Consider the following 25,396-nt stretch of genomic DNA (forward strand, 5'->3'; position numbering starts at 1 on the left):
TCAGAGAGACGGCGTTTCACCCGATGTCATATGACGTCACCACACATGCGCGTGACTGTGACCGCGTGAGTCTTTCTAGCGAAATTTTTCAAAGGGTTTAAGGAACAAACCACAAGAGACATACTGCAGCAAAGGTTTGCTGAGTTTGATCGATAATTATACAGACGTTAGTAAGGAAAGAGGAATTGTTCAGTATATCAGAGCTGCGACGTTCATGTTTCAATAAGAATAGTGCGGGAGAATGTCACTCAGAAAGACGAAAAGATCATCGATAAAAACACAAAAAAACCAACCAATCTTAACAGTTAACCCTATTTATAAGTGAAATTATCCATTATGACTAGCAGCACTATGGATTTCTTAAATGACACAGATGTCCAAAATTCTTCAGTGTTCCCCACTAAATCCTCGGTACTGGCCCAGAATCCAATGTCCATCTCATGGGATGATGCAACATGGATTATGACGAGTTCTTTTATAATTTTTACTATGCAGTCGGGTGAGTGGAGATTTAATGCATAATTGATTTCTTCGTGAATTATTGGTTATTTTGTAACTACTGAGACTTAGTTAAGTTAACACAGATAGTTATGAGGGTAAGTCAACTTTAATCAGTTAATAAAAATAGTTCCACGTAATCATACTCAGTTCAGTTAATAAAAATCTAATTAGACAAGTCTGTGACTTTGCAAAGCATCTTTTATCAGACTTTTCATAACTTTTTCCACAACTAATGTAAGACTAATGAGCCCCTGGGACAATTTTTATCATTTCAGTTGAATATAGGAGTTCATTACCTGACATCCAATCCTGTGGTACCTGCCCATTATTCATGAACTGACAAAATATAGGAGCAAGTGATTCACGTATCCAATATTTAACATCCTTCAAAACCATTGGGGAAATATTATCTGACCCAAGAGTCTTGTCATTTTTTTAAACTTTCCAGTTTTTTCTTAACCAGCTCAAATATTTTTCATAAGGCAGAAAATCGTTTAATTACTTGAAAAAAAGGACAACTTCGGCGAGTTATTTTTGTCAATTGTGTAGTTGAAAACACTTGAATTGTTCATTATTTATAATAAACCTACACCTCTGTGTCTCTTGACAAAATATTTCACTTAAAAATCTGGCACTTAATAACATAAAAAATACGTATATATAGATGTAAATAATTAATAAATTATTCTCTATAATATAGTTTGAAACATTTTTTTCATACTGTTTATTAAAGAAATTATAGATCTTTATGTGAAGCTATTTTATGATAAATATATCTAACTTCAACATTTTACATCAGTGTGACATCACCACAAGCATAGTTAAAGCAACGTGATAAGTTGCCATATCAGTCGCCTTCGAGTGGCGCAGTGGTATGCCTGCAGACTTACACACTAAAAACCGGGTTTCGATACCCGTGGTGAGCAGAGCACAGATAGTCCATTGAGTAGCTTTTTCTAAACAAACAAAAAGCAATATCAGTCTGTCATGCTTAAGCCTAACATGGTTGTTGATTAGTATATTCGACTCGCAAACTGCAGATCGTGGGTTCGCATCCCTTCATTAAACATTCTCATCCTTTCAGTCGTAGGGTCGTTATGACGTTACATTTAATTCAATTTATTCATTGGTTATAGCTGAAGAGTTTGCGTTGGCTGCTGTAGACTAGCTGCCTTTTCTCTTCAAAATCAGAGACAGTCAGTATACATAGCTAACACTTGAGTCACTTTGCATGAAATTCAACAAAAGGCAAACAAAATCTTCCATGCTTTTATTGTTGTTACTAGCTTTATTTATTTAAAAGATGGAAATGTTTCTTTGGTCATTCACAGGATTCGGATTACTTGAATCTGGTTGTGTCACCAAGAAAAATGAAGTAAACGTCATGATGAAAAACGCTGTGGATGTAATATTTGGAGGTCTTGGTTACTGGATGTTTGGCTATGGAATGAGCTTTGGAGAAGATGTAGGCACGAACCCTTTCATCGGAATAGGATCGTATTTTGTCGACGCTGATGAAAAGGAGATGGGGGCTGTTTTTGCTACTTACATATTCCAGTTGTCCTTTGCTACAACTGCAACAACCATCGTCTCTGGAGCCATAGCGGAACGTTGCAACTTTGTAGCATACTGCATTTTTTCTTTTTGCAACACGATTGTGTTCTGTTTACCAGCTGGTTGGATATGGGGTAAACACGGGTTTCTAAGGAAGCTAAATGTTGTGGACATCGCTGGCTGCGCTCCTGTACACCTTGTAGGTGGTTCCTCGTCTCTGGTGGCGGCCATTATGTTGAAAGCTCGAACAGGACGCTTTGATCAGGGCAAAGAACCTCCTGCTATGGGTTCTCCAACAAACGCATTGATTGGAATGTTCATGCTTTGGTAAGTAAATTATATTTGAGGGCAAAATGTATTTAGTATTGCAGAAAATATTTTGATAATGAAGTAATATGTATTTTTACTATTACAAACGCTATTCTGATAATGAAGTAATATATATTTATTGTTTCAAACATTATTCTGATAATAAAAATGTTTAAGTACGTTAATAGCTAACACTACAGAATTAGTGTGTGTAGGTTATTTTCCAAAAATTAACATAACAATGTTGAGGGGTAACAAGGGACCTATTGGCCAATTTCGGTTGTCACATCCTATAAAGCAAACTATCTGCGGGTAGCCCCCACCCATTCACCCCAAACAAGACCGTCCATTATTTAAATTTTATATTTATTTTATTTTAGGCCTGGTTTCATTACATGTTTCACTGACCGCTAATCCCTCGTTTAAGAAAAGCTGGGACTGAATGAAATTTATATAATGAAAAATACAGTTCTATAAAGCAAATGTAATATCTTGGACTAATCTTTGAGTTAAGACCATCCTAATAGATGGCATGTTGCTACTGCGTATTCGTCGAACTTCTAATAATACACAGGGCCCAACATGGCCAAGTTGTTAAAGCACTCAACTCGTAATCTGAGGGTCGCAGGTTCGACTCCCCGTCACACCCAACATGTTCGCCCTTTCAGCTGTGGAGGCATTATAATAGTCTTACACTGCTAAATTAGGGACTTTTGTAATAGAATCCACATTGTTCAGTTAATTCACCATTTCTTTTGTTTTCACACAAGGCCCGGCATGGCCAGGTGGGTTAAAACGTTCGACTCGTAATTTGAGGGTCGCGGGTTCGAATCCCCGTCGCACCCAGCATGCTCGCCCTTTCAACCGTGGGGGCGTTATAAAGTGACAGTCAATCCCAATACTCGTTGGTAAAAGAGTAGCGCAACAGTTGGTGGTGGGTGGTGATGACTAGCTGCCTTCTTGTCTTACACTGCTAAATTAAGGACGACTAGCGCAGATAGCCGTTGTGCAGCTTTGCGCGAAATTCAAACCAAACTTCTTTCCCTAAGACAAAATTTTCGTGTCCACTTTTGCTCGCCCGATCATCGGGTCGGTGTACTCAGGGCCGTCCGAAGATGAGAGTGTGGAAAGAGTAATATAATTATTTATTCATTTAGCACATGTATATTAATGTTTTATTCATTTCACACTACTTTCACACGGGAATTTTCTGCCGACACCCATGAGTATAGATTCTATTGTCATCATACAAACACGCATACTAAAAATATTAACAATAACAGAGTTTTCATTTGTTTCTCTACCGAACAAGTCCCAAAACCGAACTCGCGACCGTCAGATTACGAGTCGAACGCCTTAACACACTTGGCCATGCCGGGCGAGTGTAACATATAGAATACTCAGTGTTTGTAGACTATATAATTGATATCCTTATGAAGGAGTAAAAATAATACACATGATACTGAATTTTATTACACATATTCATAGAATACATTAACTTTTAGCCAGGGGAAAAAACATGTCACAAAGTAAAAAAATATATGAATATTTTCTAAATATAAAATGACATAGGGAAGGCAGGGCCAACAAGGACATAAATATGATACTGTTACACATGGATCATAGCTGTGGCAAGTGATTTTCAATATTAATATTTAATGCATACTGCAAAACGTATACTTGGGTTTAATATCACTGCAGTTGAAATTTATATATTAATGGCTGTTGGTATGCTGTTTGCTTATCTTAGTATCATAGTCGTATCAGGATAGACATCAATGTAGTGTGAAAAATCATTGGCGCTTGTGTAAATGCCCAATGTTAAAAACGCAATTTTAAACAAACAACGATTTACTGAACGTCGATCTAGAAACGAAACTGTTAGCTATCTCAAGAATATCTTGTCACACCAAACACGTTCGCCCTTCCAGCCGGGGGGCCGTTATAATGTGACGGTTACTCCCACTATTCGTTGGTCGAAGAGTATTCCAAGAGTTGGCGGTGGGTGGTGATGACTAGCTGCCTTCCCTCTAGTCTTACACTGCAAAATTAGGGACAGCTAGAGCAGATAGCCTTCGCGTAGCTTTGCGCGAAATTCAAAACAAACAATTTCAAGAATACAGTAAAGTAACTCCCTCTATGGATTAAAAGAAATACCTCAATGAGACTAGAAACAGTCTCATGCTCTCTACAACAGTGGTCTTAACCTTTGTCATCGTCTTACCCCCTGTGACTCTCTAGGGTATTACCGTGACCCCTATAATAATTTTTGTAATGGTGAACGTTGCGCAAAAGAAGAATAAAACAAAACTATACAAATATCCTAATTTATTTAAAATACTACAAATAAATGACCTTGAGAAATGCTACAAGTGCTAAACAAATGCAAAATCCATGGAATTACTGAACATATACAAAACCAATTTATTCACTCAGTGTGAGGGTTGATATAATATATATAATGAGAAGATATACTAAATACGATGGAAACTTTGATATTTAAATTTTAAGTTTAATATAATAATATTATATAGTTAAAAAATTATGCAATTCAAAACGTTGTAATATATGAAAATGTTTACTCAAAATTAGACAGGTGGTTGCGCAACAAGCATCTCGACGCGGTTCAACTGCCGCACCAGCGTGTTTCTCATTGGTGGGCAGTTACAGGCATTTTTCACAAAAACTACAAACTGCTCCGTGATTTCCCCAATAATTCCCAAATCTTCCATGATCCCCGAGAAACTTCAAACAACCCTCAGGGTAAGAACTACTGCTCTGCAACATAAGATGGCCCGGCATGGCCTAGCGCGTAAGGCGTGCGACTCGTAATCCGAGGGTCGCGGGTTCGCGCCCGCGTCGCGCTAAACATGCTCGCCCTCCCAGCCGTGGGTGCGTTATAATGTGATGGTCAATCCCACTATTCGTTGGTAAAAGAGTAGCCCAAGAGTTGGCGGTGGGTGGTGATGACCAGCTGCCTTCCCTCTAGTCTTACACTGCTAAATTAGGGACGGCTAGCACAGATAGCCCTCGAGTAGCTTTGTGCGAAATTCCAAAACAAACAAAGAAAGCAACATAAGACATGTTTAGTGCGCCATCTTTAGGAATACTTTATTGTGCAAGAACCGCACTTATTTATACCCTTACAAACAATAACCAAAATGCAATTTACATATAAGAAAATGTTATGCCATCTGCTGATATTAGTCAAATATTTCCATGAGGTCCATCATCCTTATTCAGTATCTTAAATTTACCTCACTTTTTAAATATTTGATTGTCCAACAGATTTGGGTACATTTACGCTAATAAGAATTTGCCAATTTCATAAAAATTTTATACTGGCGTATTTTACAGTGTAACCAGTGGCTTCCCAAAATGCAATCAATATGAAGTACAGATGGTAAATTATAATAATATAAATACCATGGTACATTTCAGAAAGGTGTGCTATTTTGAACTGTGTTTTCAATGCAGTTTTCATTGAAAACTCATACCCTGATTAATAATTCATTATTACAAATTAGAAATAATCTGTTTATGAAAATATACGTATATGTAAAAGAGGAAGCTCACCTAAATTCCACCCAAGGTAATACATAATAATAAAGAAAATCAAGATTAGCTTATATTGAACATTTAATATACCATTAAGAGTAAAGCTACAAATCAAAAGAAATATAACATAAAGATATAGTTTACATAACAGAAACGAATTATCCCATGTGAAGTTAATACACTCTGAGGAAAAGTAAGGTCACTATCAGGCTAACTATCTTTTATCATGTTTTGTTTATAGTCAATATTACTTCAAAATAATTCACCTGTTCTGGTGATTGGCAGCAAATATGTCTATAACAGTATCAATATCGAGTTGTTTAAATCTCCTGGAGTTTACTGATATGACAGTAAGGTTGCTGGTGCGGTTGTTACCAATGTTTACATTATTCATACAGGCCAAGCTGTGATTGTGATATTGTTCTTATTATCATAAGTGTGACAAGCACCTGTTAGAATAATGTAACTACTACATTATATTAAATTAGGCACTTCTAAATAGCCCAATGACAATTTCAAAATTCATTCCAGAATTGTTTAGAAATATTATTTGGTCAGTTAACATTTGAGGTTATTATCTAGTCATAAGTATAACATTAATTGGATTGTAAATCGCAATTTTAAGTGTATGCCACAATCATCAGTATAATTTTGGATGGCTGATACACAATGCAAAATGATCTCACAGAGGACACAACACTGGCTAAATGCTTCATAGTTTTGACCTATACACTATACACAATACACTTATACATGCATGCTATGTTTTACTTTTCAATAAAAGATAAATGAAATTAATGGGTAAATACCTGTGAAACCTTTGGTTTATCAAGTAAAATCCCTGATGATCTGTTGTAACTTGAAATCAACGTGGTTGTCTAATCTTCGTCAAAGATCAAGATAGAATGACATTATACAGGGGGCTTGGCATGGCCAAGCGCGTAAGGCGTGCGACTCGTAATCCGAGGGTCGCGGGTTCGCGCCCGAGTCGCGCTAAACATGCTCGCCCTCCCAGCCGTGGGGGCGTATAATGTGACGGTCAATCCCACTATTCGTTGGTAAAAGAGTAGCCCAAGAGTTGGCGGTGGGTGGTGATGACTAGCTGCCTTCCCTCTAGTCTTACACTGCTAAATTAGGGACGGCTAGGACAGATAGCTCTCGAGTAGCTTTGTGCGAAATTCCAAAAAACAAACAAACAAACATTACACAGGGAGTGGCAATACAGCGCATGAGTTTCAGTGCATTCAGTACGTTGCAATGGCACGCATGACACATACTTCCGTCTTTATGAAGACGTTGAGTTCTACAGATCTGTCTGTCTCTTTGATGTTAATTGTTAAGCAACAATGACGATTGTGTTTTCCATACTTTATGAATATATGTAGGTAACAATATTGGGGGACTGAGGAGGATTTGGCTCATTTTGGGGGGCTCAAGCCCCCCTTGGCGCCGCCACTGAGTGTAACAACAAATTTTAATATTGGAAGTTGTAAAATGATCTATTTGTACCTGTGTCGTCCCTAAAATGATCTATATATACCTGTATCGTCCCTAAAATGATCTATACGTACCTGTGTTGCCCCTATATTGTTTTCGGCACTTGCAGATCCCAGCCCATTCAACATTTACAAAATGTTTTTATTGCTTGTAATATATACGTATGTGTGCACAGTGTTTATTATTTCTACCTTAGTTACAAGGACGTTTATATTCTTAAAACTATATTTAGTAATCTCTTCAACAGGTGGGGCTGGCTGGGATTCAACTGTGGTAGTACTTTTGGAGTATCAAGTCACAAGTGGAAGTACGCCTCCAGGTTTGTAATTTGAAGTTTACGCCGCCAGGTTTAGTGTTTTAAGCTTGTGCCGCTAGGTTTATAGTTTGATATTGAAGTTTCAAGCTTGGTGTTTGCAGTTTACAAGTTTGTGTTCATAAAAAGTTTCGAACCAAATTAAACACATTAAACCACTGTTTTCTTTCTTCCTTTTTATTTATTAGTCGGTAAACTACTATTTTAATTCATCATAACAAATCTAGGAACATCGACTGAAATACCACCAGCTGAACTCCAGAACAACAGCCATAGCAGACTTTACTTTTTACAAACACCAAGATTTACTGGTATTTATTACACATAAAATTAGGCCTTACTTTCGCGATAAACTGTTATTGTGCATCCATTTATATAATATTCAGGCAACCAATAAGACGTTACTTTAGACATTGCCTTCCAATGGCTTAGCGGTAAAACTACAGGCTCATATTGCTAAAAAGAAAAAAGAGTGACGGACATAAAATAAACAAATAAAACTAATTGTGGCTGTCATAAATTGTGGATTCAAACACCATCCCTGCCTGGACTCCACGTTGAGCTTTAGTTTTCAATTGTTATGTGGATCTAAATACATTTCATAGATAAGAGGGGGATTACAAAAATATTTAATAACATCACGTGCATTATATAAAATGTTTTTATTTTATGCAGATCGGCTGTCGCTACCATTAATTCATCGATAGGTGGCGGAGTGACAGCTCTTGCCTACAGGTAAGAAAAGCTCCAGTAAGTGTTAGTTTTAAAGTTTATAATGTATATGTTTACGTGTGTAGAAGTTGATAGAGTTTTATAGATGATTTCATGTTGTTGTTTTTTTTCTCAGCTTTATCGTCCACAAGAAGAAAATCATGATTTTAGACTTAATCACTGGAATCCTGGCTTCCCTAGTATCAATAACAGGTAAATTGTAAAACTGATTTAGCAGCACGTTTTCTCTGTTACACAGTGTTGGACATAAATTGTATTTCTGATATGCTAGCAAGCTCGGGTTCTGAAAATAAAATATTCACCAAATATGTTCCTGGAGTAAACGAGATTCTGTTGTAGGAGTAAAGAAATAATTGTGCCCCCCCCCAAAAAAAAAGACACTTTATTTCAAATTCGCGTGGATTTCAAACATTATTGTAGTGACTTTTCTTAAATGTTCAAGGTTGAAGTTTAAAACGAAATAAAGCCAAGTGCCTTGTGGGAAATCTTAGTGTCTCGTTTTTGTAAAATGAAATAAATGAAGACCTCTGTTCAATAAAGCCTTAAATTCAATGTAAAAATGTTTTAACATGTTATACACAAAAATATATATTTTAAAATACTTTGAGATTCAATTTAAAACAGACAAAAATAGTGACTTCATTTTTCTTATTAGAATTTATTTCAACTGTCTATACGTTATAGAGGAGCATTGAATTTCAAAATGAAACTTGAATACACCAGTTTATTTCAATCGTTTTGTATGAATATCTTTTGTGAACTTATATACTTATCCCTGCCATTCAGCCGGATGTGCTCTCTACCATCCATGGGAAGCTATTATCGTGGGAATAATAGGATCCTTAATGGCCAATTTGACAATACCTATTCTTAATAAACTTAATATTGACGATCCAGTCGGGGCTATCGCTGTTCACGGCAGTGGCTCCATCTGGGGTATGCTGGCTGTTGGGTTAATAGTGGAAAGAGATTCGCTACTTTCATTAAGTAAGGGCAACGCCGGGCTTTTTCATGGAGGCGGATGGTACCTTCTGGGAGTACAAATCCTGGCTGTCACTACCATCGTTGTCTGGAGTTTGATTAGCACGTTTCTCTTGTTGTTTGTAAGTATGTATATGTCGAAATTGTCTGTAATGCGATTTGTTGTTTTTTCGATAGTTTTGTAAGTTAGTTCACCCTAATCTTAGTTCTGTACTGTGAACATTATTAAAGCGTAAAACGACACAAAGAAACACTAATAATTTGTAAAACAATTTATATGATATAAGCAAAAGAAATCATGAATGAACTGTCAATATAATATGACTATAATAAATATCTATTTATTGTTTAATATTTTCTACTGCATTTCTCATAATTCCTTTCATTTCTCTGTAATGTTGACTTTATTATTATTTCACTTTATTTTGTACTTTCCAACGTGATTTTATAAAAATTAAAGGGACATAGTGATGGAAAATCATGTTTCTCTTTGTCTTGTACCTTTCAACATGATTTTATAAAAGTTAAAGGGACATAGTGAAGGATAATCATGTTTCTCTTTGTCTTGTACCTTTCAACATGATTTTATAAAAGTTAAAGGGACATAGTGATGGAAAATCATGTTTCTCTTTGTCTTGTATCTTTCAACATGATTTTATAAAAATTAAAGGGACATAGTGATGGAAAATCATGTTTCTCTTTGTCTTGTACCTTTCAACATGATTTTATAAAAGTTAAAGGGACATAGTGATGGAAAATCATGTTTCTCTTTGTCTTGTATCTTTCAACATGATTTTATAAAAGTTAAAGGGACATAGTGATGGAAAATCATGTTTCTCTTTGTCTTGTATCTTTCAACATGATTTTATAAAAATTAAAGGGACATAGTGATGGAAAATCATGTTTCTCTTTGTCTTGTACCTTTCAACATGATTTTATAAAAGTTAAAGGGACATAGTGATGGAAAATCATGTTTCTCTTTGTCTTGTATCTTTCAACATGATTTTATAAAAATTAAAGGGACATAGTGATGGAAAATCATGTTTCTCTTTGTCTTGTACCTTTCAACATGATTTTATAAAAGTTAAAGGGACATAGTGATGGAAAATCATGTTTCTCTTTGTCTTGTATCTTTCAACATGATTTTATAAAAATTAAAGGGACATAGTGATGGAAAATCATGTTTCTCTTTGTCTTGTACCTTTCAACATGATTTTATAAAAGTTAAAGGGACATAGTGATGGAAAATCATGTTTCTCTTTGTCTTGTACCTTTCAACATGATTTTATAAAAGTTAAAGGGACATAGTGAAGGATAATCATGTTTCTCTTTGAATCCCATCACCATTACAATTGGGTAACTTCTAACAGCCATAAGATCATTCTGTATAATAATTTATCGCCCAATTTCTAATCATATTCCACCAAACCAACTATTCTCTTTATCTCATCATCCTTATCACATATTAGGCATGTGGTTATCGTGTATAAACATACAGACACCTCCATTCCACATAACCCCATGATGATGACTCAGTGATTAGATTTAAGGATTTATAACACAAAATTGTTGTGTTTGATCTCTGCATTAGACACAACCTAGAAAACCTATTATGGAGTTTTGTACGTAGCAATAAACGCACAATCATACAGTGTTCAGGATAAGTGTCTTATAGTACAATAGAATAATCTTTGTTTCTACCGAACTCAAACCCTTTTTTTCAGTGAAATATGTAATTTTTAAAGGTTCTTTACCAAACTTTATCAAAATATAAAATTGCTCTGATAATACTAACATATCAACGTTTGTTGACCTTTCTCTAATTCGAGGGTTGACTTTACCTTTGCTAACTATTCTCTAACTAGAAGGTTGACTTTACGTTTGTTAACCATTCTCTAACTAGAAGGTTGACTTTGCGTTTGTTGGCCATTCTCTAATTCAAGGGTTGACTTTACCTTTGCTAACTATTCTCTAACTAGAAGGTTGACTTTACGTTTGTTAACCATTCCGTAATTCGAGGGTTGACTTTACGTTTGTTAACCATTCTTTAACTAGAAGGTTGACTTTGCGTTTGTTGACCATTCTCTAATTCGAGGGTTGACTTTACGTTTGTTAACCATTCTATAACTAGAAGGTTGACTTTACCTTGCTAACTATTCTCTAACTAGAAGGTTGTCTTTACCTTTGCTAACTATTCTCTAACTAGAAGGTTGACTTTACGTTTGTTAACCATTCTCCAACTAGAAGGTTGACTTTACATTTGCTAACTATTCTCTAACTAGAAGGTTGACTTTACGTTTGTTAACTATTCTCTAACTAGAAGGTTGACTTTACATTTGCTAACTATTCTCTAACTAGAAGGTTGTCTTTACCTTTGCTAACTATTCTCTAACTAGAAGGTTGACTTTACGTTTGTTAACCATTCTCCAACTAGAAGGTTGACTTTACATTTGCTAACTATTCTCTAACTAGAAGGTTGACTTTACGTTTGTTAACTATTCTCTAACTAGAAGGTTGACTTTACATTTGCTAACTATTCTCTAACTAGAAGGTTGTCTTTACCTTTGCTAACTATTCTCTAACTAGAAGGTTGACTTTACGTTTGTTAACCATTTCGTAATTCGAGGGTTGACTTTACGTTTGTTAACCATTCTTTAACTAGAAGGTTGACTTTGCGTTTGTTGACCATTCTCTAATTCGAGGGTTGACTTTACGTTTGTTAACCATTCTCTAACTAGAAGGTTGACTTTACCTTTGCTAACTATTCTCTAACTAGAAGGTTGTCTTTACCTTTGCTAACTATTCTCTAACTAGAAGGTTGACTTTACGTTTGTTAACCATTCTCCAACTAGAAGGTTGACTTTACATTTGCTAACTATTCTCCAACTAGAAGGTTGACTTTACGTTTGTTAACTATTCTCTAACTAGAAGGTTGACTTTACATTTGCTAACTATTCTCTAACTAGAAGGTTGTCTTTACATTTGCTAACTATTCTCTAACTAGAAGGTTGTCTTTACCTTTGCTAACTATTCTCTAACTAGAAGGTTGTCTTTACCTTTGCTAACTATTCTCTAACTAGAAGGTTGACTTTACGTTTGTTAACCATTCTCCAACTAGAAGGTTGACTTTACATTTGTTAACCATTCTTTAACTAGAAGGTTGACTTTGCGTTTGTTGACCATTCTATAATTCGAGGGTTGATTTTACGTTTGCTAACTATTCTCTAACTAGAAGGTTGACTTTACGTTTGCTAACTATTCTCTAACTAGAGGGTTGACGTTACGTTTGCTAACTCTTCTCTAACTAAAGGGTTGACTTTTCATTCAATATAACTGTTCACTTTTCATTGTACTTCTTGAATCTGATAGGGTTTCCTTATGTTCAGGTGTCAACTTTCTGCGGTGACGTAAGTTTTTAAATTTCAAATTTAACAATCTGGTCTCGTCCACAATAGTAAATAGTTCAACATTTTTGACGCATTCACACATGTTCATCACCGCTTTAATATATACCGTATTTTCTGCCTAATAAGCCGAATTTCTGGCCCTAAATTTTGGACCTGATTTTTAGGGGTCGGCTTATTGGCCGATCACTCCTTTCGGAAATTTCTTCTTAGGAAATGTTTTTCTTTTGAAAATTACCATAGGCGGTAATTTTGTCCCATCAGCAAAGCACGTTAAGACTACAGTGAAACGTTGTTTCTGGAATTTCATTGGTTACCTAATTACAGTGGGTGGAGCCAATAACGAATGACATATTGATTCCATCTCTGTCTCAATACGACACGTTCTGCTTTACTACAGAACGCCAATGATCACACACAACATGCATGCTGACGCTGAAACGAGACTAAGAAATAATTTTGAAGAAATTTGTCACTTCTTAAAAATGGCTTCGGCTTATTGGGCGGTAATAAGCAAAAACCCTCATTTTCAGAGCTGAAAATTGGCCTCGGCTTATTCGGCGATTCGGCTTATTAACCGGAAAATTCGGTAATATATATTTTTTAAATATTCTCTATTTTCTATAATATTGACTTTATAATTTGTCTCCCTCTGGTACAGCGGTAAGTCTACGGATTTACAATGCTAAAATCACGGGTTCGATTCCCCTCGGCAGATTCATTCTGATATGGCTTTGCTATAAAAAAGACACACACACACTTTATAATTCTATCATATCGCTGGACAGGGGTTGAGAGTTATGCTAGCTAGTTTAGATTAATGGTTGAAACCCTTCATACTAGGATAACTCGTTTATTGGGCTAGCAGTTAGTGCCTTACTATCATAAGTTATTGAGATATTGTAAAGTTTGTAATAAATTATAATATTTAATCAGTAATGTTGAAATACTGATACAAAAATTAGTAGTTAATGAATTTAATAAAGAGACTTTAAATAAAATTATAAAACTCTTCTGTAACAAATATAAGAATGTATGAAATAAATATAAAGAAATAAAAATTAGAGAAATTTTATTGAAAATTTCTGATAACTAATTTCAGTTTTGAATAAGGTAATGTAACAACTTGGCACTACTTTATGCGGATGTATACCTTGCCGCATATGAAGGCTTGTTTAGAGCATGATAGTTACAGTAGACTTAATGGGTGGTGGTTAGAAGTTATACTAGTTTATTTAGGTAGCTTGTAGCATTATAAGTTGTTCCCCGAGATCCTTTAAATTAGTGCACCGTTTTCGTTTTTTTTTTTGTTTTTAATTTTTGTTAAGGCTTGTTTTGGGTCATAACAAACCAATATAATTAGTCAGAGGTTTGGATTTGCTGTTTTTAACCCAGTCTTTCCTTGTGATTTTGTTTAAGTTTACTGAACTATTAATATTTTCTAAGTATATACACGCATATGTGTGTATATGTATATATATATATTCATGAAGGACATGTCACAAGCACAAATAAGAAAATAAAAGACGCTCCCTGCCCGCTAACTAGTGGGTGATGAGAGAGAAAATGGGTAAATGTTCTCATAAAGGGTGTGCAAGAAATCTACTTTATCAACAATTTCTACAGCTGCTTTCCCACAAAACACTAGTATTTGGTGTCACTATCGTCACAGATTATCTAATAATTACACGTGCATTTACTCTGTATTACTCTCGCTTAATGGCACAACGGTAAGTCTGCGACCTATAACACTAAAAATTGGATTTCGATACTCGTAGTGGGCGGAGCGCAGGTGGTCCGTTTCGTAGCTTCGTGCTTAGTTACAAATTAAGAAGTAAATGTATTTACCACGTGTGACAAAAAATTGAAAAATTTATTGTTTTTTTTTTTTTTTTAAATTCGCGCAAAACTACACGAGGGCTATCTGCACTATCCGTCCCTAACTTAGCAGTGTAAGACTAGAGGAAAGGCAGCTAGTCATCACCATCCACCGTCAATTCTTGGGCTGCTCTTTTAGCAACGCAAGGTGGAACTGAGCGTCACGTTATAACGTCCCCACGGCTGAAAGAGCGGGCATATTTGGTGTGACGGGGATTCTAACCCGCAGATTATGAATCGAGATCCTTGATCACCTGGATTCGCCGGGGATCTTATAATGAGATGCTTCGGAAAGTCAATTACAAATATAATAAAAACTTAATACTCGGCATTTCCTTAATCTTTACGGTAGGTTTACTGACATACAAAGCTAAAATCCGTAGTTTGATTCTCCGCGGTAGGAAGAAGAAATAGTTCGATGCGTCCCTGTTTTAAGAAAAACAAATTACTGTGATAGAAAAATGAAAATTTGTTTAAAAAACACTCATATAATAAACACTTATTTATGCGTTTAATGCAAATTTTCAGCGACGAAGAAAGTAGCATTTTCAATGAAATTAGTGTCACAACGTGTGGTAATACTTTGTTCTTTATGTTAGTAAGTGTCACAACGTGTGGTAATACTTTGTTCTTTATGTTAGTAAGTGTTATAACGTGTGATAACACTTTTTCTTTGTTAGTAAGTGTCACAGCGTGTGGTAATACTTTGTTCTTTATGTTAGCAAGTGTCACAACGTGTGTTAATACTTTATTTTTATGTTAGTAAGTGTCACAACGTGTGGTAATACTTTGTTCTTTATGTTAGCAAGTGCCACAACGTGTGATAATACTTTGTTCTTTATGCAAGTAAGTGTCACAACGTGTTGTAGTACTTTATTTTTATGTTAGCAAGTGTTATAACGTGTGGAAATACTTTGTTCTTTATGTTTACAAGGATGTTTTTGTTAAACCAATTTTGACACCAAATAACTCACGATACACAACAATGACTCGCATAATTTAATTTCTTATTCGAATCCAGTGAGTTTAAAATATGTTCTTACTTTAATTGTGTTTTTATAACTCGAAATATTAAATTTGATGTAATATCTGGTTCCAGTACCTCAAATTGATTGACCTTGTCTCTTAACTTGTTTTGCCTCCCAATGGCACAGCAGTACGTCTCCGCTAGAAACTGAGTTTCGATACTAGTGTGAGCCCGGCATGGCCAGGTGGGTTAAGACGTTCGACTCGTAATCTGAGGGTCGCGAGTTCGGATCCTCGCCGCACCAAACATACTTATCCTTTCAGCCTTGGGGGCGTTATAATGTGACGGTCAATCCCACTATTTGTTGGTAAAAACGTATCCCAAGAGTTGGCGGTGGATGGTGATGACTAGCTGCCTTCCCTCTAGTCTTACACTGCTAAATTAGGGACGGCTAGCACAAATAGCCCTCGTGTAGCTTTGCGCGAAATTCGAGAAACAAACAAAAAAACAATCGATATTAGCAGTGAGCAGAGTACAGATAGCCCATTCTGTAGCTTTGATTATACTTCAAACAAATGAATTGTTTTACTATATCAAACCACTTAATTGAGTATCTTAGTTTGTACTGGTATATCATTCTATTAAAATGAGTTTCTTAACTGACTCTGTAGCAGTAAAATAATTGATCGTTTCTCTTGGTTTGTTCTAGTTCATCAAATTACTGAATAGGGTCTTCTAGCTTTGCTTTTTCCTTCCGGATCTGCAGTTAAGTATTGCCAAAAGATACAGTTGTCATTCTAAATCAAGATAGAAGGCTTGGGTCAGGATAAGGTCTCTGTTTATTTAGAGTCTCAGCCACATCATCGATCCACATCTTTCTGGGTCGCCTTCTTGCTTTGAAGCCTGTTATCTCCCTGGAATATGCTCGTGAAGCTGGTTGGTTGAGCTGTATTTTCACAATGTAACCAAACCACTTACTCTCTTCTTTTCAACGTATTCACTTTTTGGGAATGTTCCAACCATTTCTTTGGCCTTAAATTTCTTATCCTGATTCTTCTAGTTATGTTATCATCTTTCCGAAAGCATCTCGTTTCGCAAGTGATAATTATTAGTTTTGTGTTAGCTTGTACCGGTGTGTAGTATAATTTAATTAAGTATTTAAAAGTGATATTTGGTTACCTAGTTAGATGTTATCTCTATCGTGATATTGATGCTTTAACTTGTTTTTGTTTTACACTGAACCGGGTTCATTACTTTGTTTTTAGCACGATTCGCGTGCTGTTCAGTTCATAATATTAAAAAAAAACAACTTGCAAGGCATAATGAACTTTTTTATTTTAGGCAATCAATAAGTTTGTTCCAATACGAATGTCCCTGGAAGATGAGCTACTGGGAGCTGATTTTGTAGAACACAACATTCGCAGCGAATGGGGTCTTTCTACAGAGGTTGTGCCTTTCATCGTCAATGGAGAAAACGGGGTAGTGAAGTCTGTTAGCGAAATAGTTAAGGATTCACCTACAGAAAAGAAAACCCAAAACCCTCCAGAGAAGGGCAAAGTAGTCGAAAACCCGAAGAAAGGAAATATAGCCAAAGAAGCATGGATAAACGAATCTATTTTTCCAAATTAAAAAAATCAATTCAAGTTGAAAACATGAAACTACAGACATGAAACTACAGCATGAAAACTACCGTTATATAGTTTGTCTGGACACTCTGTATTTACAGTAATATAAAACAAAATTTAAGTGCGTTGCCACTAATTTCATCTGATGATGTTTTCCCCAAAATAATTTAAAAACCACTGGTATATAAAAATCTGTTATTGAGTAAGAAACATTTGGCCAACACATCTTTTAAAATATTATCTCGAATAAGTAGTGAATTCATTCTACAGTTAATTGCAAATTAGCATACTTCATAAGATAGTTTGAATTCCTTGCATTTCTCTAACAAATTTTCCTGTAATAAATAACCACACCACTGATAGAATTTGTTTGTTTGTTTTGAATTTCCCACAAAGCTACTCGAGGGCTATCTGTGCTAGCCGTCACTAATTTAGCAGTGTAAGACTAGAGGGAAGACAGCTAGTCATCACCACCCACTGCCAACTCTTGGGCTACTCTTTTACCAACGAATAGTGGGATTGACCGTAACATTATATCGCCCCCACGGCTGAAAGGGCGAGTATATTTAGCGCGATGGGGATGCGAATCCACGACCCTCAGATTACGAGTCGCACGCCTTAACACGCTTGGCCATGCCGGGCCCACTTATAGAATAAAATAACTTGGATTTGATTGGTTTTAATCAAATAGATAAATTCAGTTTCTTTTGTTGGTCGCATTATTGGTGAGAATGTATTATAAATTATGAGTGGCCTGGCATGGCCAGGTGGTTAGGGTGTTCGTTTCGTAATTCGAGGGTCGTAGGTTCGAATCTCTGTCGCACCCAACATATTCGCCCTTTCAACCGTGGGGGCGTTATAATGTGACGGTCAATCCAACTATTTGTTGGTAAAAGAGTTGGCAGTGAGTGGTGATGACAAGCTGCCGTCCTTTTAGTTTTACGCTACTAAATTAGGGACGGCTAGCACAAAGCCCTCGTGTAGCATTGCGCGAAATTAAAAAAAAAAAAAAAAAAACAAACGAGTAGAAACATTCTTGTGCACTGAAATAAACTTATTGTACCTCTAGGCCAAAATATAGTTACTGATCAGAGATTATTAAATGATCGTGCTATATTTCACTGTTTGTTACTTTAAATACATATGTGTGTTCAGTTTATTATCCTTCAATGGAGAGTTCATGTTAAATTATACAATTTCGTAAATAAATAATTGCATTCTAAAATAGCACATAAAAACTTTATAAATAAAAAAACTTGTGTTCTCAAAGGATAGTTTTTAAAAACATTAAATAATTGAAAAAAAAGTGCCTTCTGAAACAACACATTTATATTGTTGTTTTTCGTAGTGCAGTTGTTGTTTGTTGTTGAGCACAAAGGGATATTAGAGCTGATGTCTACCAGTAAAAGTTTGCAAACATGTCGCTGTGGTGCCTCTAAATCACTTGGGAGGAGGGTCTTTTCAGTGCAAACTGTTATATTGAATTATGTGCATTCTAGTCTGCTATAATCGAATCTCAAGTTTAAGCGTTCTAAGTCTTTAAATTTACTGCTGACCAAACGGAGGATTATACTTGTGTTGTCTTAGCTAAAGTTTTTCACAAAATAATTATAATGGCACAGTCTGTTATTATTGTAATTTTGAAAACTACGTGTTTTTTAACACATTTGAAAAAACATCGTTTGTTGTATGTGAATAATTTTAAATGATATAAAACTAAGTTATTCTTATTAACATTTTGGTTATTTCGCAGATCTCTTAAATATTTTCTCATTATTTATTTATTTAATATCTACATCATTACTTTGGTGTATTTAATGTAAAGGTGAGCAATAGAGATTGGCCCCAACATGAACGGCACTGGTTTGTAATAATGGTATGTCCATAAGAGCATACGATACCAAGTTGTAATAAGTTTGTATGCAGCTGGTTAAGACTTGTACACTTTTACATTGGAGCAATGGTGGCCAAACTTGTTTAGCGTAAGAGCCACATACGATAAACCTCAGATGTTTGAGAGCCACAAGACATGAACAAATATTACACACGTTTTTATTGTTACATAAATTTTATATAAATATTAATAAATACATGTACGTAATAATATTTATTCATGTATGTAGTTTTTAAACTGTTAATTTGTATTAGTTTCAATAATCACAAAGTACACATACATATACAAAATGTTTTCAAAATCCTAGCTGATTGTTTTAATTATATTGAGCGTATTTAATACGGTAAGTAAAGTATAGAAACATCCAGGAAAAATATGCAAATTTGCATTTCATTAACATTAAATGAGACTGCCAAAAATAAAAGGGGTGAAAACATATATTTTTAACGATATTTATTTGTCTTTGTAAATATCTGGTCAAAACATGGAGGAAAATATGTAAAACAATAAAATTAGAGATATTTTATGCAGATACCACTTAACAAAATTTTAGTCTTGTTATAATATTTTTTGACACAAACAGACATTGATACAGTTATAAGGCTATTTTCTGCTAGTGAAGGTCTTGTGAGTTCCATCTTGGTTGTGAGTCGTTGAAATTCCGGCTATGTTGTCAAGGCTGTACGAATTAGCTCCATCAGGTGTTGATTTGTAAGGATTGCACGATGATTCGACTTCACAAACTTCATTACTGAGTACAGTGATTCACAGCAGTATGTTGTGCTGAAAATTGAGATGAGTCACACACTGGTTTTCTTCATTTCAGGATATTTTATTTCTGGAACTTGCTTCCAGAACTCAATTGTAGAATTGGATTTATGGATCATCTTTAGACCTAGGTCCTCCTGTAGTTCTATTAGTTCCATTTCCACAGGGGTTCGAGAAGTGGACAACCATAATTAATCATATCAACTATGAATGGATTTACAAGAAAGACGAAGCAGGGCCTCAGCTTCTGCAGGTCTTCAAACCTGTCTAAGAAATTATCAAGCAGGTCTTGTAAGTTATCTTTGTATTCTTCTTGTTTGTGGTTTTTATTTCAATATCAGGGAATGTATTTACTCTTCTTTTGAGATTGGGAAAGTAACTGAAGTTTCTTGACAATGTGTCTCTTTGAAAAAGTCTTATTTTATCCTGAAAGCTGAAAATTGTCTGAGTAAGATCAGAAACAATCTTGTCCTTCCCTTGGATTCCCAAGTTGAGAGTTTGTAGATAATTTATTATATCAGTAAGGAACATTAGATCTTGCATCTATTCATTATTTCCCAGTTGAGGATAGAATCTTTTCTTTTCTTCGAGAAACGTAATAATAGACTTCAACAGGTCCACAAACTTATTTAAGACATTGGCGGTTTACAGCCACTTCACAATACAGTAGAAAGAGACATCACTGGATTTATCTTCAAGCTCCCGTTCTTCAGTAAAATTTTTGAACTGTCGGTGGGTCTTGCCAGTTACGCGTATAAAATTGACAAGTTCAAGAACAAATTTCATAACATATTCATGCTTGAGCTATCTGGCTGTCAGGTGTTCACAATGAATAATGCAATGAACAGGGAGAAACTCTGGAAAGCTGGGATCACGTCTCATAAGTGCAATTAATTCTGCAATTTCCCCACCATTGCAGGTGCTCCATCCGTTGCAACACGGACGAGTTTATCCAGTGGAATATCAGCATTTGTTAAAGCTCTGTTAAGCGTATTTTTAATGTCAATACCACGAGTTGTTTCTATTAGTGCCACTAAGTCCAACATATCTTCTTTCACAGTTACATCAGAGGAAACATAACGAACAAATACTGCCAGTTGTGGATTACCTTGTATGTCTGTAGATTCGTCAAGGGCTAAGCTGAATGCAAGAGAATTATTTAAATCATTTTGCATTTTGCCTGCAACATCAGCACTGGTCTGGGAGATACGTCTCTCTGTAGTGTGGCGTGTAGTTGGTGTTTGTACTATTAGTCGCTTTAGTTTTGTGTTATTTGGATCTAACTGCAACAACTTCAGCTATATTCTTCTTAACAAATTCACCGTCAGATTATGGGTGTTTAGTATGAGCAAAATTTCATAAAATAACAAAACTAGTTGTATCAACTTCCTTACTGAACGTTATCAACAATGGCTGCTGGCTATTTAGTGACGATTTTAACACAGCTAACTTGTTTTCCGTAATTTTGATTTAGGTGGATAAACAGACGAAAGGTTTTTATGATTTGTTTCATAGTGGCGTTTCAAGTAACTGGCTTTGTAATGACTGAGTAATATATTGCAGATAACACACAAAGGTTTACCTCCTTTAACAATGAAAGCAAAATCTTCCTCCTACCCTGGCTTAAAATTTCTGTTTCCATCTTCATACTTTCGCTTCTTACAATTTGATGACGTCATCTTCCTTCACAAAAGGCCCGGCATGGCCAAGCGTGTTAAGGCGTCCGTCTCGTAATCTGAGGGTGCGTTATAATGTGACGGTCAATCCCACTATTCGTTAGTAAAAGAGTAGCTCAAGAGTTGGCAGTGGGTGGTGATGACAAGCTGCCTTTCCTCTACTCTTATGCTGCTAAATTAGGGACGGCTAGCGCAGATAGCCCTCGAGTAGCTTTGTGAGAAATTCAAAAAACAAAACAAACAATCCTTCACAAAATTTTCACAAACACTTCCAAAAGATTAAAATGAAAAGTAATAATAATCTTCAACACGCGTAACACAACCAAACTTTACAGCGCTCAGTATCACACTAACACTCCGCTAATTTCACTCTCCGCAATACAGCCACACACTCCACAATCACGCGATCGCAAGCCACGCCCACTAAAACTAAGATTGTCAGCACCGGCATGTGCGATAACTGATCCTTCAGCATAATTCCTCTGTAATCCTTGCTGATCCGAAATTTCTTTAATCCTTGACTCAAATCTAGCATTAAAATTAGGATTTAAATTCGTAACTATATTTAATAACAATGAACATCAAACTTACCTTTTAATTCAGTGGACTCTCAGTTTATATCCGGTATATAATTATGAAGCTTTAAATTTTTTTATTTACCTTTTATATTAATTTTGATGCAAAAAGGAGCTCAGCCAACATATTTCCGCGAGCCGCACATCGTACTTGATTTAAGTTTTAATTTTATTTAAAAAATACGATGAGCAAGTTTGTTGTCTGAGGTGTCTTGTCCAGGTAAAATGTTCAAGATAATTTTAAATGCTACAGTACTTTTGTAATAGAATCCACATTGTTCAGTAAATTCACCATATCTTTTGTTTTCACACAAGGCCCGGCATGGCCAGGTGGGTTAAAACGTTCGACTCGTAATTTGAGGGTCGCGGGTTCGAATCCCCGTCGCACCCAGCTAGCTCGCCCTTTCAACCGTGGGGGCGTTATAATGTTACGGTCAATACCAGTATTCGTTGGTAAAAGAGTAGCCCAAGAGTTGGCGGTGGGTAGTGATGACTAGCTGCCCTCCCTCTAGAATTCAAAAATCAAACCATTTCTTTTATTTTCACACAATGCAGCAAGATTTTGTAGTTTATTCAACAGCTTGCATCAGTATGAAATCTCAGAGTAGAATAATCATACTGTTTTGACAATATTTTTGATGCAACAATTTCAGTTTTTGAAAGTATGAATAGAATTATTTAAAAGTTCTAAGGTCATCCAGATTGTCAACTTTAAATAATCTTATTAGTCAATTTGTTCGTTTTCTTGACGTAAGTCTCACTAAGGCCAGGCATGACCATGTGGGTTAAGGCGTTCGACTCGTAATCTGAGGGTCGCGGGTTCGAATCCCCGTCGCACCAAACATACTCGCCCTTTCAGCCTTGGGGGCGTTATAATGTGACGGTCAATCCCACTATTCGTTGGTAAAAGAGTAGCCGAAGAGTTGGTGGTCGGTGATGATGATTAGCTGCCTTCCCTCTGGTCTTACACTGCAAAATTAGGTACGGCTAGCGCAGCTAGCTCTCGTGTAGCTTTGCGCGAAATTCAAAAACAACCAACAAAGTCTTACTATTCTAAATACACTGCTGGCCAAAATTTTAAGGCCAATGAACATAAAGATAAAATATGCATTTTGGGTTGTTAGACTCAACCACTTATCTGACTAGAGCATCAAAAGATAAAAATAAGAAAAGGGAATATAAAAATAAAAACCTTTTAGCATTTAATAGGGAAAATGTGAACACTATGAAATTAGCCTAAATATGAGCTGGTCAAAAGTTTAAGACCATACCAAAAAGAAATCCTAAACAAGGTAGGAAATGCCCAACAAAAGGTCTCAGTAGTGAGTTGCACGGCCATCATTGCGAATAACTTCAAACATTTGCTTTGGCATGGTCGATATAAGCGTTTGCAGAAGGCTGGTTGAAATGTTATTCCAAGTGGTGAAGATGGCTTCACGAAGATCATGCACTGTTTGGAATTGACGTCCATTTCTATAAACTTCCCTTGCTATCCACCTCTAAACATTTTCAATGGGGTTCAGTTCAGGCGAACACGCTGGATGGTCCAAAAGAATCACGTTATTCGCCATGAAAAGTCCTGTGTCCTGTGGGCATTGTGGATTGCAGCGTTGAAAGATCCAGTCATTTCCAGACAAGCGAGGGCCTTCAGTCAATAAGGCTGCTCTCTCCAACATGCCAATGTAGCTACCTACTGTTTGACGCTCCTGTATAACCTGAAGCTCCATTGTTCCATGGAAGGAGAAAGCACCCCAAATCATGATGGAACTTCCTCCAATGTGTCTTGTAGAAAATGTCTCCGGTGGGATACCCTTATCGTGCCAGTAACGTTGAAAGCCATCTGGACCATCCAGGTTAAATGTTTTCTCAATAGAGAAAAACCTTCGTCCACTTTTCTACGTCCCGTGTTTGGTGTGTGTCAGCAAAGTTTAATCGAGTTGTTTCGTGGTGTGGAAGACGTTTATGGGTTTTAAAGTCTTTCTCTCGAAGATGCCATCTTGTTGTTCTTGAGCTGCATTCTCCGCTCGTAAGGGCCTTAATTTGGTTCGACAATCGGCTGGTGTCTTGCTTGACAACCCGTCGAATCCTCCTGCTCGAAATTTTCTTGAGCCGATCACTTGAAATTCTCGTTCTGTATCCCTCAGGGTCTTTTAAGAAATTTGCAACAGTAGTTTTAGGACGGCTAGTAATTAGGGACGGCTAGCGCAGATAGCCCTTGAGTAGCTTTGCGTGAAATTCAAACAAACAAACAAACAAACCGTCCACTGTGATAAACGGAACTCTGAAGTTTAGAATTATAAACCCAGAAACGTGCCTGCTGACCTACACGTAGTTAGTAGTTATTAGTAAAATCACAAAAACATCTGTTTTGGACTCCTTCTCTTGTTGGTGTGTACACAAATATTTCATCAGAAAAATAAAATGATCGTTTATTTGACATTTCGTAATAAGATCTATTCTATCGCACACATATTAAAGCCCCCAGTGGCTCAGCGGTATATCTGCAGACCAACAACGCTATAATCCACGTTTCGATACCCATGGTGGGCAGAGCACAGACAGTCCATTGTGTAGCTTTGTGTTTAATTCAAAATATCAACAACATATATTTAAAAAAATATAAACTATCTGACTTTCCTTACCGCCGATCTCAAACTAAACTGCCCATCCCAGTGTCTCAGTGGTAAGCTTTCAGGCTTGTAGCGTTAAAAATCGTGGTTCGAAACCCGAAGTAAGTACAGTGCGGCCAGCAGGTTGCGTAATCATGCGCTTAAGCCAAAAATAAACCTAGGTATTTGTAGTTACTTTAAATAAAAAAAAAAAAAGAATTTTGCGGTAGATTACTTTAGGATCAATAATAAGAAATGACGTTTTAAAATTGCAAAAATAAATAAATAAATGATTGTTGTATATATTGTTTCAAATACTTTTATTCGCTGCTAAATACCCTATTATAAAATGAATGTGAATCTTATAACTGCAACAAATAGTTCTTCTCTACTTGTAACAGAAAGAGCCTATCTAAAATATCGTTCATCTTTTTTTAAAAAATTCTGGAACACCCCCAGTGTCACAGAGGATGGTCTGCAGACTTCTAACGCCAGAAACGAGTTTCGATATTACCAGTGGTGGGGAGAGTACAGATAACCCATTCCACAGCTTTG

General features: G+C 36.1%; 1 protein-coding gene across 1 annotated transcript; it reads left to right on the forward strand.

Annotated features, from left to right (window-relative positions):
* The first annotated feature begins 69 nt into the window (after nucleotides 1-69).
* On the forward strand, nucleotides 70-20,303 carry LOC143224891 (putative ammonium transporter 3). The gene is made up of 7 exons (XM_076453327.1): nucleotides 70-499; nucleotides 1,833-2,382; nucleotides 7,667-7,738; nucleotides 8,408-8,467; nucleotides 8,580-8,656; nucleotides 9,251-9,567; nucleotides 17,036-20,303. Exons 1-7 carry the CDS (start codon nucleotides 337-339, stop codon nucleotides 17,321-17,323), a joined length of 1,527 nt encoding a protein of 508 aa, XP_076309442.1. The 5' UTR covers nucleotides 70-336; the 3' UTR covers nucleotides 17,324-20,303.
* The last annotated feature ends 5,093 nt before the right edge of the window (nucleotides 20,304-25,396 follow it).

This window comes from Tachypleus tridentatus, chromosome 9 (genome assembly GCF_004210375.1).
Source record: "Tachypleus tridentatus isolate NWPU-2018 chromosome 9, ASM421037v1, whole genome shotgun sequence".
NCBI lineage: Eukaryota > Metazoa > Arthropoda > Merostomata > Xiphosura > Limulidae > Tachypleus > Tachypleus tridentatus.

Bases quoted from the DNA above. Each gene is read 5' to 3' on its own strand.
- LOC143224891 (XM_076453327.1), top strand. From the start codon at position 337: ATGACTAGCAGCACTATGGATTTCTTAAATGACACAGATGTCCAAAAT. The intron at 8,657-9,250 runs GTAAATTGTAAA...CCTGCCATTCAG, and splicing joins TTCCCTAGTATCAATAACAG to CCGGATGTGCTCTCTACCAT. The intron at 9,568-17,035 runs GTAAGTATGTAT...TTTTTATTTTAG, and splicing joins GCACGTTTCTCTTGTTGTTT to GCAATCAATAAGTTTGTTCC.